Source organism: Vulpes lagopus, chromosome 9 (genome assembly GCF_018345385.1).
Source record: "Vulpes lagopus strain Blue_001 chromosome 9, ASM1834538v1, whole genome shotgun sequence".
Lineage (NCBI taxonomy): Eukaryota > Metazoa > Chordata > Mammalia > Carnivora > Canidae > Vulpes > Vulpes lagopus.
The window spans coordinates 63,712,430-63,728,188 of record NC_054832.1 but is presented as its reverse complement, the minus strand read 5'-3'; the positions used below and the strand labels follow the sequence as shown (position 1 = coordinate 63,728,188).

The window sequence follows — 15,759 nt, the reverse complement described above, 5'->3', positions numbered from 1 at the left end:
TTTATTTTAGCCTGATAGACTAAAGCAGTTTAGTGTGGCACCAAGACATTTTGAAGAGATGATACCACCTGAAAGACCCAGAGTAGCTTTCCAGACGCCTCTCCCTCCTTTATCTGCCCCATCTGCCCCACCCATCCCATCAATTCACTCCATCCCATCTCAAAATGAAGATTTGCACAATGGATCCAGCTGCACCCTTGGTGAAATGGTGCCTCCCAGGTGCTTGTTTAAAATGTTTTGGTTTGGGAATTAGGTAAGGTATCATTATATTTTATGTTCAGAAGGATTTGGTGAAGTAGATAAAGTTGTCCTTCAGAGATTTTTGTATGATTAACAGCTTCTGTGAAAGAATTTCTCTTCAGATTTGTTTGCATTGTTGGTCTTTTCTCGCATAAAAACAAGGGAAATCCTTATAACATTCTTTTATTGTTTAAGGATGCTCTAATAGTTTTAGAATGCATAACAAACTACATTTAGTATTTAGTTTTAAGATACATTTTAGAATATCTATTATTAAAAACTCTTAACATATAAAAGCTATACTTTTTCTTCAATTTTATAATTTCCGCTTGGCAAACACTGATTACTTCTTTGAGTTTAAATAGAAAAAAGTTTCTTATGTGGTTCTTTTGTATATATTACTTTATTTTAGATTCTATTTCCTTCAACTCTTTCTCTGTGATTACTTATAGGCTATGCAGCTCAAATACCTGAAATAAAAAGTGTTGAGAATATAAAACTTGTAACTTAGGTATTAGGGTAAGGGATTTGGTTTTTATAGGTAAAAGGCATCATGCTGTCCTAGACTACACATAAAAAAAATTCTCTTGTTAACATTGATATTTTCGGATATGCGCTTTCTTCCCTTAGTAAGATTTGAGCTTATTTTTTGTTTACTATTAATGTATTAATTATAGGAATGTGTTTAATTAGGTGTTTTTCCTTTTTAATATTGATATTTCCTGTGCTATACTTTCTTTCAGTAGGACTTGATCTTATCTTTTATTTACTAACAAATTGTAGCACTGTGTGTACCGTGTTTATTAGGTGTTTTGTTTGTTTGATCTAATGACTTCCTGACTTAAAGCACTAGGTAAGATTGAAATTACAGAGCATGGTATGATGGTCTCTGCATTGGTTTAGGGATTAAAATGGTTGGCTCCACTGTCTGGTTTTTAGGAATACCACACCTCTTTTAAACTTCTGTTTTTTTATTTGTGAAAGTGAAATAGTAGTCTTTTTTTTTTTCTTACCTATATTTTACAGAGTTGTTGTGAAGGTCAAATTCTATATGAATCTCGGGGATCCCTGGGTGGCTCAGCGGTTTGGCGCCTGCCTTTGGTCCAGGGCGTGATCCTGGAGTCCCAGGATCGAGTTCCGCATCGGGCTCCCTGCATGGAGCCTGCTTCTCCCTCTGCCTGTGTCTCTGCCTCTCTCTCTCTCTCTATCTCTGTCTATCATGAATAAATAAATAAAATCTTTAAAAAAAATTCTATATAAATCTCTATCCAAATTTAGGATATAATGGTGTTGGCGGTTGGTTTCCTTTCATAGTGGTTTCTCAACTGCTTTGTTGACATATCCAGGCAACAGTTAGTAAGGTTAGACACATTGAGTTACCAGTAAAGTGTGAAAAATATCAATGACTGGACAGAACTTTAATGCCTTCTTAGCTCTTCAAAATTATTTTGAAGTATACAACAAGGGATAACCTGTGAAGATAGACTCAAGAGGGAAGACATTCTAAGATGTCTCCTTTTCTTTTTCTGGTCATCTAAAGGAATTTGCCTTTTCCATTTTTACTATTGGAAAACATTGCCTTGATGCAAATAGAGATTTTCCTAATCAATCAAGTGCTGAAGTAGAGGTTTTTAGAAGCTTTAACTTTATGAAATACAAAGCATTATGTCCATTCCTTACTGTTGATATTTAAGTGGCTTCTTTTTCACATTATGGCTGACTTACCTTCGAAAGAACAATAAATTATTTTAGAGTTAAAAAAAAAATGCCCTTTCCCCTCAGTCAAATGGAACTATTTTTAATCCTGTTTATACTTTGCCTTTTCTTCTTGCACTATCCTTCTCTGTGTGACTCCACCAACATGGCTGAAGCATTGTCATTCATTCATTCATTCATTCATTCATTCATTCATGAGAGAGAGAAAGAGAGGCAGAGACACCGGCAGAGGGAGAAGCAGGCTCCTCGCAGGGAACTTGATGCAGGATTCCATCCCAGATCCCAGGATCATGCCCTGAGCCGCAGGCAGATGCTCAACCACTGAGCCACCGAGGCATCCCAAAGCATTGTCTTTTCTAGAAAGCCTTACTACTTCTTTCCTCTTTTCCCCATATGATTAAAATGGCCCTGTTCCATGTTCCTACGGCACCCTGTGTCTGTTTGTATTGTTTCACATACTGTGCTGTAACTGCCTGTTTATTTCTGTATTATTTATGAGGGACAGGGACCATGTTTGTTCAATACTGGCATATACTGATTAATTAGATGTTAATTGATTATTATAATTCAAAGTTTTCATCTTATAAGTGTTATACCTTAAATTCTGAAATTTGGTAGAATATTTTGCTTTTGAATCCTAATTTTTGATAAGAGATTAAAGCAAGATGGTGGCCTTTTCAAAGCAGCAGTTAGATTTTCAGCAAAATTGTGCAAAAGAATTATGTCTTGATTTAAAAATGCAATGAAATATGAGAAAAGTTTCCCCCCCCCTTTTTTTTTTTTGATCTAGGATTGCACCTCTGCCACCTCCTCCCCTGCTACCACCTCTGGCTACTAACTATCGTACTCCTTATGATGATGCATACTATTTTTATGGGGCCAGGAATACTTTGGATCCCAGTCTTGCTTATTGTAAGTTATCTATAGGTTAAACATTTTTTTTCTGGTGGTTCAGTCAGGAAAATTATTTAATGTTAGCAAAAATAAGTTAAAAGCCACAGCTTTACTTAATTCAAATATTACATATTTATTGACTTAAAAACGCCCAGTTTAAAACTCAGCTGTATTTCATAGTTGTTTTTTATTTAGCTTTAAGAAATATCTATTTTGTGGTTTCTTGCAATGTTCTTTGCTAACTCCTGAGAAGGAAATACGAAATTTTTCCCTTTGATAGTATTCAATATGTGACTTTTTCTTTAGGAATGAAGTGTTGATAAATGGGTACTCTGAAATAAATTTGTTTTCTTTTAAGATGGTTCAGGAATGATGGGAGTACAGCCTGCAGCTTATGTTAGTGCTCCTGTCACCCACCAGCCAGCACAGCCTATTATGTAAGTTATTAAAATAATAATTTCTTTCAAAATTAATTTGTCTTTCGTAGAACCTATATTATTTTTTCCCTTCAGAACAGGTGTAACTTAATTTGTCAATTATTGCATAACCAGTATGTTCAAGTATTGCTTTTAAGTCAGTGTTTCATAGTATATTAAAAAAATTAAGAGTAATCTCACTTTCACTTAGAAAAGTCATGCATGCATATTATTGATAAATAATAATACAAAGAAGCATATGCAAAAAGTTGAAATCACCTGAAATCCCAGTCATTCAGTGATAGGTGTATCTAACTAAGCATTCAGTAAGTCTTCTTTCTTTTTTTTCTTCCTCCAGGAAGTCTTCTTATGTTGTCACAAAATCATACACACAATGTACACCAAATCATGTTATATTATGTATACTGTTCTTTTAAAAGTAACATATCATAAACCCCTTTTCCATGTCAATAAGTATATTTTATAGTATTATTTAGAATTAAATTTTTTTTTTTAAGATTTTGTTTATTCATGAGAGACAGAGAAAGAGAGACAGAGAGAGAGAGAGAGAGAGGCAGAGACACAGGCAGAGGGAGAAGCAGGCTCCATGTAGGGAGCCCGATGCGGGACTCGATATCAGGCCTCCAGGACCATACCTTAGGCTGAAGGCAGGCGCTAAAGCTCTGAGCCATCCAGGGATACCAAAATTAAACTTTTTATTAGAGATATTATAGATTCCCATGATGGAATTATAAGAAATTATATAGAGACATCTTGTGTACCTTTAACCTAGTTTCTAATGCTAAGTTCTTGTAAAGCTGTGGAACAATAACAGCCCAAATATATGACATTGGATACAGTCAAGATACAGAACACTACCATCATCACGAGAATCCATTATAATGCCCTTTTCAGCCATACCTAATTCCTTCCTGCCCCTATTCCCTCCCTCCACTAGGGACAGCTAATCTGTCTTCATGTCTTTAATGTTATTAAAAATGCTATGTAAATATGGAATCATTTATGTAACCTTTTGAGGTTGACTTTTTAAAATCATAATTCCCTAGGGATTCATCAAGTAGCTGCATGTATAAATTGTTTGTTCTTATTGTTGAGTAGCATTTCATGGTATGTTTGTACCACAGTTTGGGTACATTGTTGAAGGACATCTAAGTTAGTATGAATAGAGTGGCTATAAATATTCATGTATAGGTTTTGCATGAACATAGTCTTTGGTTCTTTAGGAAAATTGGTCAGGAGTATTATTTTGGGTTATATGGTAGTTATAACTTAAGTTTATAAGAAACTGCCAGACTTTTCACAGAGACTGTACCAATTCACATTTGTATTGGCAGTGTATTCAGAATTTGGTTTCATTACATCTTTACCAGCATTTGGTGTCATGACTTTTGTTTATGGCACTTTGATATGTGTGTAATGATAGATCATGGGGGGTTTAATTTATATTTCTCTAATAATGATGGTGCTTAACATCTTTTCATGTATTTGCTATCTATAAATCTTTTTTTTTATCTATAAATCTTTAATGAAATGTTTCTTGATGTTTTTTTACACATTTTATTTTACTTATTTATTTTTTTTTAAATAGGCTCCATGCCCAATGTGGGGCTTGAATTCATGACCCTGAGATCAAGAGTCACATACCCTACTGACTGAGCCAGCCAGGCGCCCTGTTTTTTAACACATTTTAAATTGGAGTAGTTGTTGTTTTTCTAACTATTGAGTTTTTGAGGATTCTTGATATATCCTAAATACTAGTGCTTTATCAGATACATGGTGTGCAAATATTTTCTCTTACCCTACAGCTTGTCTTCATCCTTTGAATAGCATGTTGCAGAGAGCAAAAGTTTTAAATTTTTAATCAAGCCCAACTTATCAGTTTTTTCTTTTATGTATCATATTTTCAGTGTCAAGTCTAATATTCTTTTCTAGGCCTACATCCCAAAGATTTTTCTTGTTTTTTTTTTTTTTCTTCCCCTTAAAGTTTTGTAGTTTTTTGTTTAAGTCCATGATCCATTCTGAGTTAATTTTTAGGTAAGATGTGAAGCTAAGATTGAAGATTCTTTTTTTTCTTTCTTTCTTTCTTTCTTTCTTTCTTTCTTTCTTTCTTTCTTTCTTTCTTTCTCTTTTCTTTTCTTCTTTCTTTTCTTTCTTTTCTTTCTTTTCTTTCTTTTCTTTCTTTTCTTTCTTTTCTTTCTTTTCTTTCTTTTCTTTCTTTTCTTTCTTTCTTTCTTTCTTTCTTTCTTTCTTTCTTTCTTTCTTTCTTTCTTTCCTTTGGGTGTCCAGTGGTGCCCAGCACCATTTGTTAGCAAGTTTATTTGTCCTTTATTGAATTGCTTTTGCATCTTTGTCAAAATTCACTGGACATGTATTTATGTGAGTCTGTTTCTGGGATTCTGTATTCTGTTCCAATCATCTATGTGTCTACCCTTATGCCAGGAATATTATTGTAGTACTATAGCAAGTTTTGAAATTAGGGAAGTATGAGTTCCCCAAATTTATTTTTCTTTTCCAGGATTGCTTTTGCAGGTCCTTCGCATTTCAATGTGAATTTTAGGATAAGCTTGTCGATTTATGTAAAATGTCAGTTGAGATTTTGGTACAGGTTATATGGAATCTATAGATCTGTTTAATATATATTTTTTCAATTTCTTTATTGTAGTAAAATACACAAACAAAATTACCATTTTAAGCATTTTAAGTGTGTAGTTCAATGTTATTAAGTACATTCATATTGTGCAACCATCACCACCACCTGGAACTTGTAAAACTAACTGTACCTATTAAACATTTCTCTATTCCCCCTTCTTCTGCCCCTTTCTGTCTCTATGATTACAACTACTTTAGATACCTCATAGAAGTCAAATCATGTTACTCCTCCTTTTGTGTCTGGTGATTTTACTTACTATAATGTATCAAGGTTAATCCATGTTGTGATACAAGTCAGACTTTCTTCAAAAGGCTGAGAGTAATACTTAATTGTATGTAGATACCACATTTTGTTTATCCAGTTCATCCATCAGTGGGCACTTGGGCTGCTTCTATGTTTTTCTGTGCGAATATGCAGCTGTGAATGTGGGTGTACAAGTGTCTTTTCTAGACTCTGCTTTCTGTTTTTTTGAGTATATACCCAGAAGTGAAATTGCTGGATCATATGGTAATTATCTGTTGGGTAACCACCGTATTGTATTCTACTGCAGCAGTACTATTTTTCATTTCCATCAGCTCTACATTAGGGTTCCAATTTCTCCACCTCTTCACCGACACTTGTTATTTTTGTTTTATTTGATAATAGCCATCCTAATGAAGTGTTGTCTTACTGTGCTTTTGATTTGCATTTCCTTACAATTACTAATGTTGACTGAGGTTTTATGTGCTTATTGACCATTTGTCTATCTTCTTTGAAGAAATGTCTATTTAAGTCCTTAAGAGTTCATTTTTTAATTGGGTGATTTGTTTTTTCTGTTGATGAATTTTAAGAGTTCTCTATATATTGTGGATATTAATTCCTTATCAGATATATGATTTGCAAATATTTTCCCCTACTCATTGTGTTGCCTTTTTACTCTGTTGGTAGTATCTAGCAACACTATAGATGAATACACATTTTTAATCTTCATGAAGTTTAATTTGCCTATTTTTTCTTTTTTTATCCAAGAAATTATTGCCAAATCCAATATTTTGAAGCTTTGGCTCTATATTTTCTTCTAAGAGTTTTATAGTTTTTGGTCTTACTTTGAGTATTTTAATCCATTTTGAATTAACTTTGGTATGAAGTGTTAAGAGTCCAGCTTCATTCTTTGCTTGTGAATATCATTTTCTTAGCATCATTTGTTGAAAAGACTGTCCTTTTCCTATTGTGTATGGTATGGCACCCTTGCAAAAATTTTACTTTACATGAATGTATTTAGTTCTGAGCTCTCTATTCATTTGTTCTCTATGTCTTTCTATATGCCAATACCATGCTGTTTTGATTACTGTAGCTTTGTGGTAAGTTTTAAAATCAGGAGGTATGAGTTCTGTAGCTTGTTCTTTTTCAAAATTTTTTTTTGACTATTTGGAGTCCCTTGAGAGAATGAAATCTTAATAAGATGTTTTCTCTTTCTGCAAAAATATCATTGAGATTTAGATAAGATTTGCATCAAATCTGCACATCACTTTGGGTAGTATTGACATCTTAGTAATATTAAACCTTCTAATCCATGAATGGGGTACATTTCCATTTATTAATGTCTTATTTAATTTGTTTCAGCAGCGTTTTGTAGTTTTCAGTGTTTGTACAAGTCTTTCACACTGTGGTTTACTTAATTCCTAAGTATTCTATTCTGTTTGATGTTATTATAAATGGAATTGTTTTTGTAATTTCCTTTTCAGATTATTCATTGTGTATTGAATGCAACTGGTTTTTGTGTGTTAACTTTGTATCCTACCATTGCTGAATTTGTTTTACTAACTGGTATTTTTTGTGTGTGGAATCGTTAGGGTTTTCTATATGTAACATACATCATCAATGAACAGAGATTTATTTCTTACATTCCAATTTGGGTGCCCTTTACTTGTTTTTTTATCCTAAGCGCTCTGGTTAGAACTTCCTGTACTATGTTCAAAAAAAGTAATGCCTTGTTCCTGATCTTAGAGGAAAAGCTTTCAGTCTTTTAAATATGGCATTTATTATGTTGAGGTAGTTTATTTCTAGCTTGTTGAGTGCTTTTATCATGAAAGATTGTTAACTTTTTTATCATTTTTATGCATCAATTGAGATGGTCATTTTTTTTCCTCATTTCATTCTATTAATGTGGTATATTGATTTTTGTATGTATGTATGTTAATCATTCTTGTATTCCAGGAATAAATCCCCCTTTGATCATGGTGCTTGATTCTTTTAGTAGGCTTTTGAATTTGGCTTGCTAGTATTTTATTGAGGATTTTTGCATCAGTGGCCACAGGCAATATTGACCTGTAGTTTTCTTATAGCGTCCTTTTCGTTTTGGATATCAGGATAATTTTTGATTAGTGATTCAGTTTCCTTACTAGTTATAGGTCTTTTCAGGCTTTCTATTTCTTTATGGTTTACTTTTATATCTTAACATTATTAAGTCTCTAATCCATGAATGTGGGATGTCTTTATAAAATTTTTTTGGGTTTTTAAATTTCTTCCAGTGATATTTTGTAACTTTTACACTGCTTAACTTCTGCTTAATTGATTTCAAAGTATTTATTTATTTATTATTTTTAAAAAGGTTTTTATTTATTCATGAGACACACAGAGGGAGAAGCAGGTTCCCTGTGGGGAACTCGATGTGAGACTCTATCTCAGGACCCTGGGATCATGCCCTAAGTTGAAGGCAGATGCTCAACCACTGAGCCACCCAGGCATCCCTATTTCAAAGTATTTAACACTCTTAGGTGTTGTGAATGGAATTGTTCTCTTAATTTCATTTCCCTATTATTCATGCTAGTTTGTAGAAGTACAGTTGAACTTTGTATATTGATCTTATATCCTGCAACTTTGCTAAACTCTTAGTTCTAACAGTTTTTAGTGAATTTCTTGGCATTTTCTGCATGCATGATTACATCATCAGTAATGAAGATAATTTTACTTCTTCCTTTATCTTACAGGCATTTGTTTAGTCTTTAACCATTAATTGTGATGTTAGTTATGGGTTTTTTGTAATTGCCTTTATCAGCTTGAGGAAGTTTTCTTCTATTTTTTGTTGATTGTTTCCATTATAAATGTATTTAGCATACATATTTCAGCATATTTCTAAATTAGGAGTTGAATTTTGCCAGATGCTTTTTCTGTATCTATTGAGATGCTTTAGTGGTTTTGTTCTTTATTCTACTAATAGGGTATATTATATTGATTCATTTCATATATTAAATTAACCTGGAATTCTTTTTTTTTTTTTTTAAGGATTTTATTTATTTATTCATGAGAGACACAGAGAGAAAGAGAGGCAGAGACACAGGCAGAAGGAGAAGCAGGCTCCTCCCACGGACCCCTATGTGGGATTCCATCCCAGGTCTCCAGGGTCACGCCCTGGGCTGAAGGTGGCGCTAAACTGCTGAGCCACTTGGGCTGCCCTCAACCTGGAATTCTTGTGATAAGTCCCACTTGGTCATGAAATATAATTTTTATTATGTGTTGCTGGATTATTCAGTTTGCTTATTTTTTTTAAGGATTGTTGCCTCTATGTTTATGAGTGAAATTAGTCTTTAGTTTTGTTTTCATGTCTGATTTTGTTTTTACTATTGTTGTTTTTAAAGTTTTTATTTGAGGGATCCCTGGGCAGTACAGCAGTTTAGCGCCTGCCTTTGGCCCAGGGCGCGATCCTGGAGACCCGGGATCAAATTCCACGTCGGGCTCCCGGTGCATGGAGCCTGCTTCTCCATCTGCCTATGTCTCTGCCTCTCTGTAACTATCATAAATAAATAAAAATTTAAAAAAAAAGTAAAGTTTTTATTTGAGAGAGAGCATGCAAGTGTGAGTGGGGAGAGGGAAAAAGAGGAAGAAGAAGGAATTTCAAGTAGACTCCGAGCTGAGCATGGCATCTGGTGACCAGGGAGGGCAGGGTGCTGATCACAACTCTGAGATCATGACCTGAGCTGAAATCAAGAGGTGGATGCTCCACCAACTGAGCCACTCAGGTGCCTCTTCATGTCTCATTTTGGTATTAGGATAGTACTAGCCTAGTAGAATTAGTTGGAAGTGTTTTTCCATTTTCCATTTTACTTTGGAGTTTGGGAAAGATTGTTGTTAATTCTTTCAATGTGGGAGAATTGATCAGGAAACTAGTTGGCTCTCGTCTTTTCTTTGTGGGTAGTTTTTTGTTTTATTACTAATTCAGTCTATTTGTCATCAGTTTATTTAAAATTTTTTTGTGTGTTTGTTTTGGTAGTTTGTATCTAAGATTGACCTGTGTCAATGATATCTAAGATGTTGATCTAGATATCTAATTTGATCTAATTTGTTGGTATAGTGTTGTTCATAGCATCTCTGACATTTTGTGTGTTGTCTTCATTTTCATTCATCTCAAAGTATTTTCCAATTTCTCTTGATTTCTTCATTGATGTATTGGTTACTTTAGAGTGTATTGTTTAATTCCCAAAAGAATTATAAATTTCCTTTTTTAACTCATTTTTGATGTAATTCTGTTGCAGTTGGAGAACATACTCTGTATGATTTCAATCCCCCCCTTTTTTTTTTTTTTTTTAAATTTCAATCCTTTAAAATTTAGTGAGGCTTGTTTTATAACCTAACATATGGAGAATTCTGTCCTGGAGAATTCTGTATAGACTTAAGAAGAATGTACTCTGTTGTGGAGTGGATCATTCTATCACTGTGTCTTAGATCTAGTTGGCTTGTAGTATTGTTTATTTTCTGTATTTCCTTGTTGACCTTCCATGCAGATGTTCAATTGTCCTATTATTTGAAGTGAAGTACTGAAGTCTCCGACTATTTTTGATTTGTCTTTTTCTCTCTTCAGTTCTGTTTTTGCTTTTTATATGTAGGTCTCTGTAGTTATGTTACATATATGTTTATCATTATTATCTCTTAATGATAAGTTGAACTTTTATCAGTATAAAAGATTCCTTTTTGTGTCCAGTAACAGTTTTTGAACTGAAGTGTATTTTGTCTGTTACAAATGTTGCTACTCTTGTTCTTTTTTTTGGGTTAGCTTGCATGGTATATAATTTTCCATGTCTTACCATCAGTTTATTTGTGTATTTGAATTTAAAGTGTGTCTCTGCAGACAGCATACTTCTGCATCCTAGTCTATACCCCCACAACCTCAGTCCACCCTTTTCTGCTATCTTCTGCCTAAATTTCCATATAGTACAATTCTTATTAAGGTAGAATTTTTGCCAGCTATTTTTTAAAAATCTTTCTTGTTTCTCTGTTCCTCTATTAATGCCTTCTTTTATATTAAATATTTTATAAAGATTTTATTTATTTGAGAGAGTGTATGCCCACTAGCTGGGGGAGGGTCAGAAGGAGAGGAAGAGAGAGAAACAGACTCCCTGCTGAGCACAGAGCCTGATTTGGTGCTTGATCTCAGGACTCTGAATATTGACTTAAGTGAAATCAAGAGTTAGATGCTTAACTGACTGAGCCACCCAGGAGCCCCTTATGTTAAATATTTTATAGGATTCCTTTTTAATTCCTTTTAGTATGATTTTTGTGTTGTTTTTTTTTGTGTGTGTGTGTGTGTATTTTGTTACAGATTAAAATTACTGTGTTAATTTAAAAGAACTGAGTTTAATGTCAATATTAAAAATAGTAAAAAAAAATTTTCTACATTGTAATGCCATTACTTCCCTTTTCCTTTATGCCATTGTTGTCATACAAATTACAACTTTATACATTTAAACTCATCAGCACAGTTTTATAATTCTTTCTTTTCCTTTCTTGTTTGTTTCTTTGTGTATTTACCTTTTAAGTTAGAATAGAGTTGCAAATAAAAACATTTGTAGGGATGCCTGGGTGGCTCAGTGGTTGAGCGTCTGCTTTTGGCTCAGGGTGTGATCCTGAAGTCCTGGGATCAAGTCTCGCATTGGGCTTCCTACATGGAACCTGCTTCTCCCTCTGCCTGTATCTCTGCCTCTCTCTCTCTCTCTCTCTCTGTCTCTCATGAATAAATAAATAAAATCTTTAAAAAAGAATATATTTGTGATATCTTTTATCTTTGTCTTCCTGTAGTTACTGTTACTGGTGTTCTTTATTTCTTTGTGTTTACTGCAGTTATTGTCAAGTGTTCCTCATCACAATCTGTAGTGTGCTACATTCATTATTATAGGATGTATCTGTTAGTGATAACTTTTCTGAGTTTTTATTAAAGGCCTGATTAGCTTTAATGTTCTAATTTTGCTTTTATTTTTGAAGGATAGTTTTCCTGGGTGTAGAATTCTTGGTTAAAATTCATTTTCTGTCAGCATTTTGAATATGTCGTCTCATTGCCTTCTGGTCTTCATGGTGTCTGATGACCTGTTAATCTTATTAAAGATACCTGTACATGATGATTTGTTATTTTCTTGCTATTTTCAAGGTTCTCTTATTGTCTTTAGGCAGATTGACTATAATGTATATATGTATGGATCTCTGAGTTTTCTTGCTTAGAATTTGATGAGTTATTAGATGTGTTAATATTTTTCATCAAGTTTTGGAAATTTTCAGCTGTTATTCAGACATTCTTTATGTTCCTTTCTTTATCTCCTTTCTTTCTGAGATGCCTATTATGTATATGTTGATATACTTGATGGTGTCCCACAGGGTCTCTGAAGTTCTGTTAATTTTTCTTTAACCTTTTTCTTTCTGTTTTTCAGACTGGGTAATCTAAAGTGACTTAACTTCAAATTCAGTGATTTATTCTGCCTGCTAAAATCTGATACTGAGACCCTCTACTGAAATTTTCTTTTCAGTTTTTGTACTTTCCAACTCTGTAATATCTTTTTTTAAAAAATAATTTGTTGATATTCTTTATTTGGTATAACACTGTTCTTATACTTTCCTTTAATTCTTTAGATATGGTTTTCTTTAGTTTTTCCAAGATACTTGTAATACCTCATTCAGAGTCTTTGTCCAAAAAGTCCAACATGTAGGGTTCCCCAAGGACAGTTTGTATTGACTGATTTCTTTTTCCTGTATATGGTCCATACTTCCTATTCTTTTGTTAGTCTCATATAAAATTTTTTTGTTAATTGTAAACTGGGCATTTAAAAAGATAAAATGTGGCAACTGTGGAATCAGATTTTCTCATACCCTAAGGCTTATTGTTGTTGCTATTTGTAATTGTGGTTCTTTTTAAACTACTATTGTGAACTATTTCTGTAAAGTTTATATTATTTGTGTGACTCCTGATGTGTGACTATTGATGCCTCTGCTGAGTTAGCTTAATCGGTTATGACTGGACAGAGATTGCCTTAAAGGGCTTAAATTTCCTTAAATGACTTAAAATAAATGTCTAATACTCGTTGTTAAGTGTTCTGTTTTTGTATTGGGGCATGTTCAGTACAATACTCCAGCAGTTTTCATCTCAGTTCTAGCCTTTACTTCCTTCTCCTACAGACCTCAATACCAGCCAGAAGTGAAAGATTAGAATGTTCTCACAGGTTTTCTGGGTATCTGTGAAACTCTGCATATGCATGTCGCTTTCTAGGTTCATAAGAATATGTTAGTTTTCCAAGCCACTATGGATATGTTTTTCCCGAATTAAAAAAATAAAAATTTTTGTCCGTGGTGGTTAGCCTTTTGCTTGCTCCACAGGTTTTGCTGCCACAGCTAACTGTAATGTGGAACAATTGCTGCTGATTGTTTTCTACAAATACTTCATGATAAGAACATTTATACTGAGCAAGCTCTAAGTACGCATTAAATAAAGGCAGGCCTTAAGAATGGTGCTCTTCCAGGGAGCTTCCAGATAGGTCAGAGGTCACATTTTTTAGAGATTGGCTGTTTGGGGAGCTCCAAACCTGTTCTACATTTCCATTGTCTGTGGGCTGCTGATTTTTATAGCTGCCTTCTGTGACAGGCTGTTGGATTTTTTTTTTTTAATTAATTTTTATTGGTGTTCAATTTACCAACATACAGAAAAACACCCAGTGCTCATCCCGTCAAGTGTCCACCTCAGTGCCCGTCACCCATTCCCCTCCAACACCCGCCCTCCTCCCCCCTTCCACTACCCCTAGTTCGTTTCCCCAAGTTAGGAGTCTTTATGTTCTGTCTCCCTTCCTGATATTTCCCAACATTTCTTCTCCCTTCCTTTATATTCCCTTTCACTATTATTTATATTCCCCAAATGAATGAGAACATACACTGTTTGTCCTTCTCCGATTGACTTACTTCACTCAGCATAATACCCTCCAGTTCCATCCACGTTGAAGCAAATGGTGGGTATTTGTCGTTTCTAATGGCTGAGTAATATTCCATTGTATACATAAACCACAGCTTCTTTATCCATTCATCTTTCGATGGACACCGAGGCTCCTTCCACAGTTTGGCTATTGTGGCCATTGCTGATAGAAACATCGGGGTGCAGGTGTCCTGATGTTTCATTGCATCTGAATCTTTGGGGTAAATCCCCAACAGTGCAATTGCTGGGTCGTAGGGCAGGTCTATTTTTAACTCTTTGAGGAACCTCCACACAGTTTTCCAGAGTGGCTGCACCAGTTCACATTCCCACCAACAGTGTAAGAGGGTTCCCTTTTCTCTGCATCCTCTCCAACATTTGTTGTTTCCTGCCTTGTTAATTTTCCCCATTCTCACTGGTGTGAGGTGGTATCTCATTGTGGTTTTGATTTGTTGGATTTTATGGTTTCAGTAAGCTAGGCAGAAGTTGAATGGGAAGGGGCAGGTTCACATGCCATAAATATTATTGTTCTTAATGAAAGTTTTTATTTTTTAATTTTTTATAATTCTTCTTGGATTGTTGCAAGCCTTTCATTAATTTTCAGAATTATAAAAAAGTTGATCTTGACAATTTTAACAATGTTTTCAATATTTTAATGGGGTAGCAGATTTTTAAAGGTTCCTACTTTGCCATCATGGAAGTGTTTCCCAGTTTTAGAATACTCATTTCTGTAAGATCTTTCATGTCCATTTATTGTTAGTCATGAACCGGGTTCTAGTGTAGTTGTTTTTAAGTTGTCATTCTTCTATTTTGTTTTTCTGAATGCCACATTACAAAGTATAAAATTGTGATATAATAACAGTCGAGTAGTAGAATTACCTCTTTAATTTCTTACAAACCATTTTCTAATGTATTTATTTTCAAGCATTTTAGCCTAATTAGAGGTGGAAGGAATCTGTGATTCAGTTAACTATTTTGGTGTGCACATGATCTGTCTTTATTCCAGTATTTTATTTCTTTAACACGGCTTACTTCATAGATAAAAATGGTGTAAGAAATGGGTTTGTAAGTCTGCCATTCATATCCCCAAAATTGTATTCACTAATGGATGATATGTACTTAGAATTTTAATTGTCCAAATTGGGTATACATTTACTAAAACAATAATAGTGATAATAGTATTAATTTCAAATTACTGAATAACTAGTGTATGCTACTGTCTTGTCATTATATATATTATTTCTGTCAATATTTGCAACTGAGGTAATTGAAACTCAGCTATATAAAGGGACTTCCCTAAGTCCTCAGTTAATAAGCAGTTAAGATAGAAATCTAAAGGAGTTTTGTCTGGTTTCAAAGCCTTAACTCTTTGCCACACTTTAGGAAACTTATCACATTTACACTGTAATGATTTGTGATAACAGAAGAGGTATAATTATTTTGTTTAACTGATGTTTACACCTATACAAGTATTATCTCTTTGGTGAGCAAGGTCTATTCAGGACCAAATTAAAGAACTTTAGAGCTGAAAAAAATGTTTAGGATTTAACTTGAGGTGTGTAAGTTTCAGAGAGGCTATACAAATCCATTGAAATATTGTATGCATAATTTGTGTGTGTGTGTGT

General features: G+C 33.9%; 1 protein-coding gene across 16 annotated transcripts in view; it reads left to right on the top strand.

Moving 5' to 3' along the window:
* Positions 1 to 15,759, top strand: part of CSPP1 (centrosome and spindle pole associated protein 1) — a 133,643-nt gene that overhangs the window by 66,909 nt on the left and 50,975 nt on the right. For 14 of the 16 annotated variants that reach the window (XM_041769304.1, XM_041769315.1, XM_041769314.1 and 11 more), the window contains 3 exons: positions 11 to 219; positions 2,747 to 2,868; positions 3,209 to 3,287. In XM_041769304.1, the coding sequence (XP_041625238.1) occupies positions 11 to 219; positions 2,747 to 2,868; positions 3,209 to 3,287 (410 nt within the window). The remainder of the gene's footprint in view (positions 1 to 10; positions 220 to 2,746; positions 2,869 to 3,208; positions 3,288 to 15,759) is intronic. The other 2 variants (XM_041769317.1, XM_041769316.1) reach the window with 1 other exon arrangement.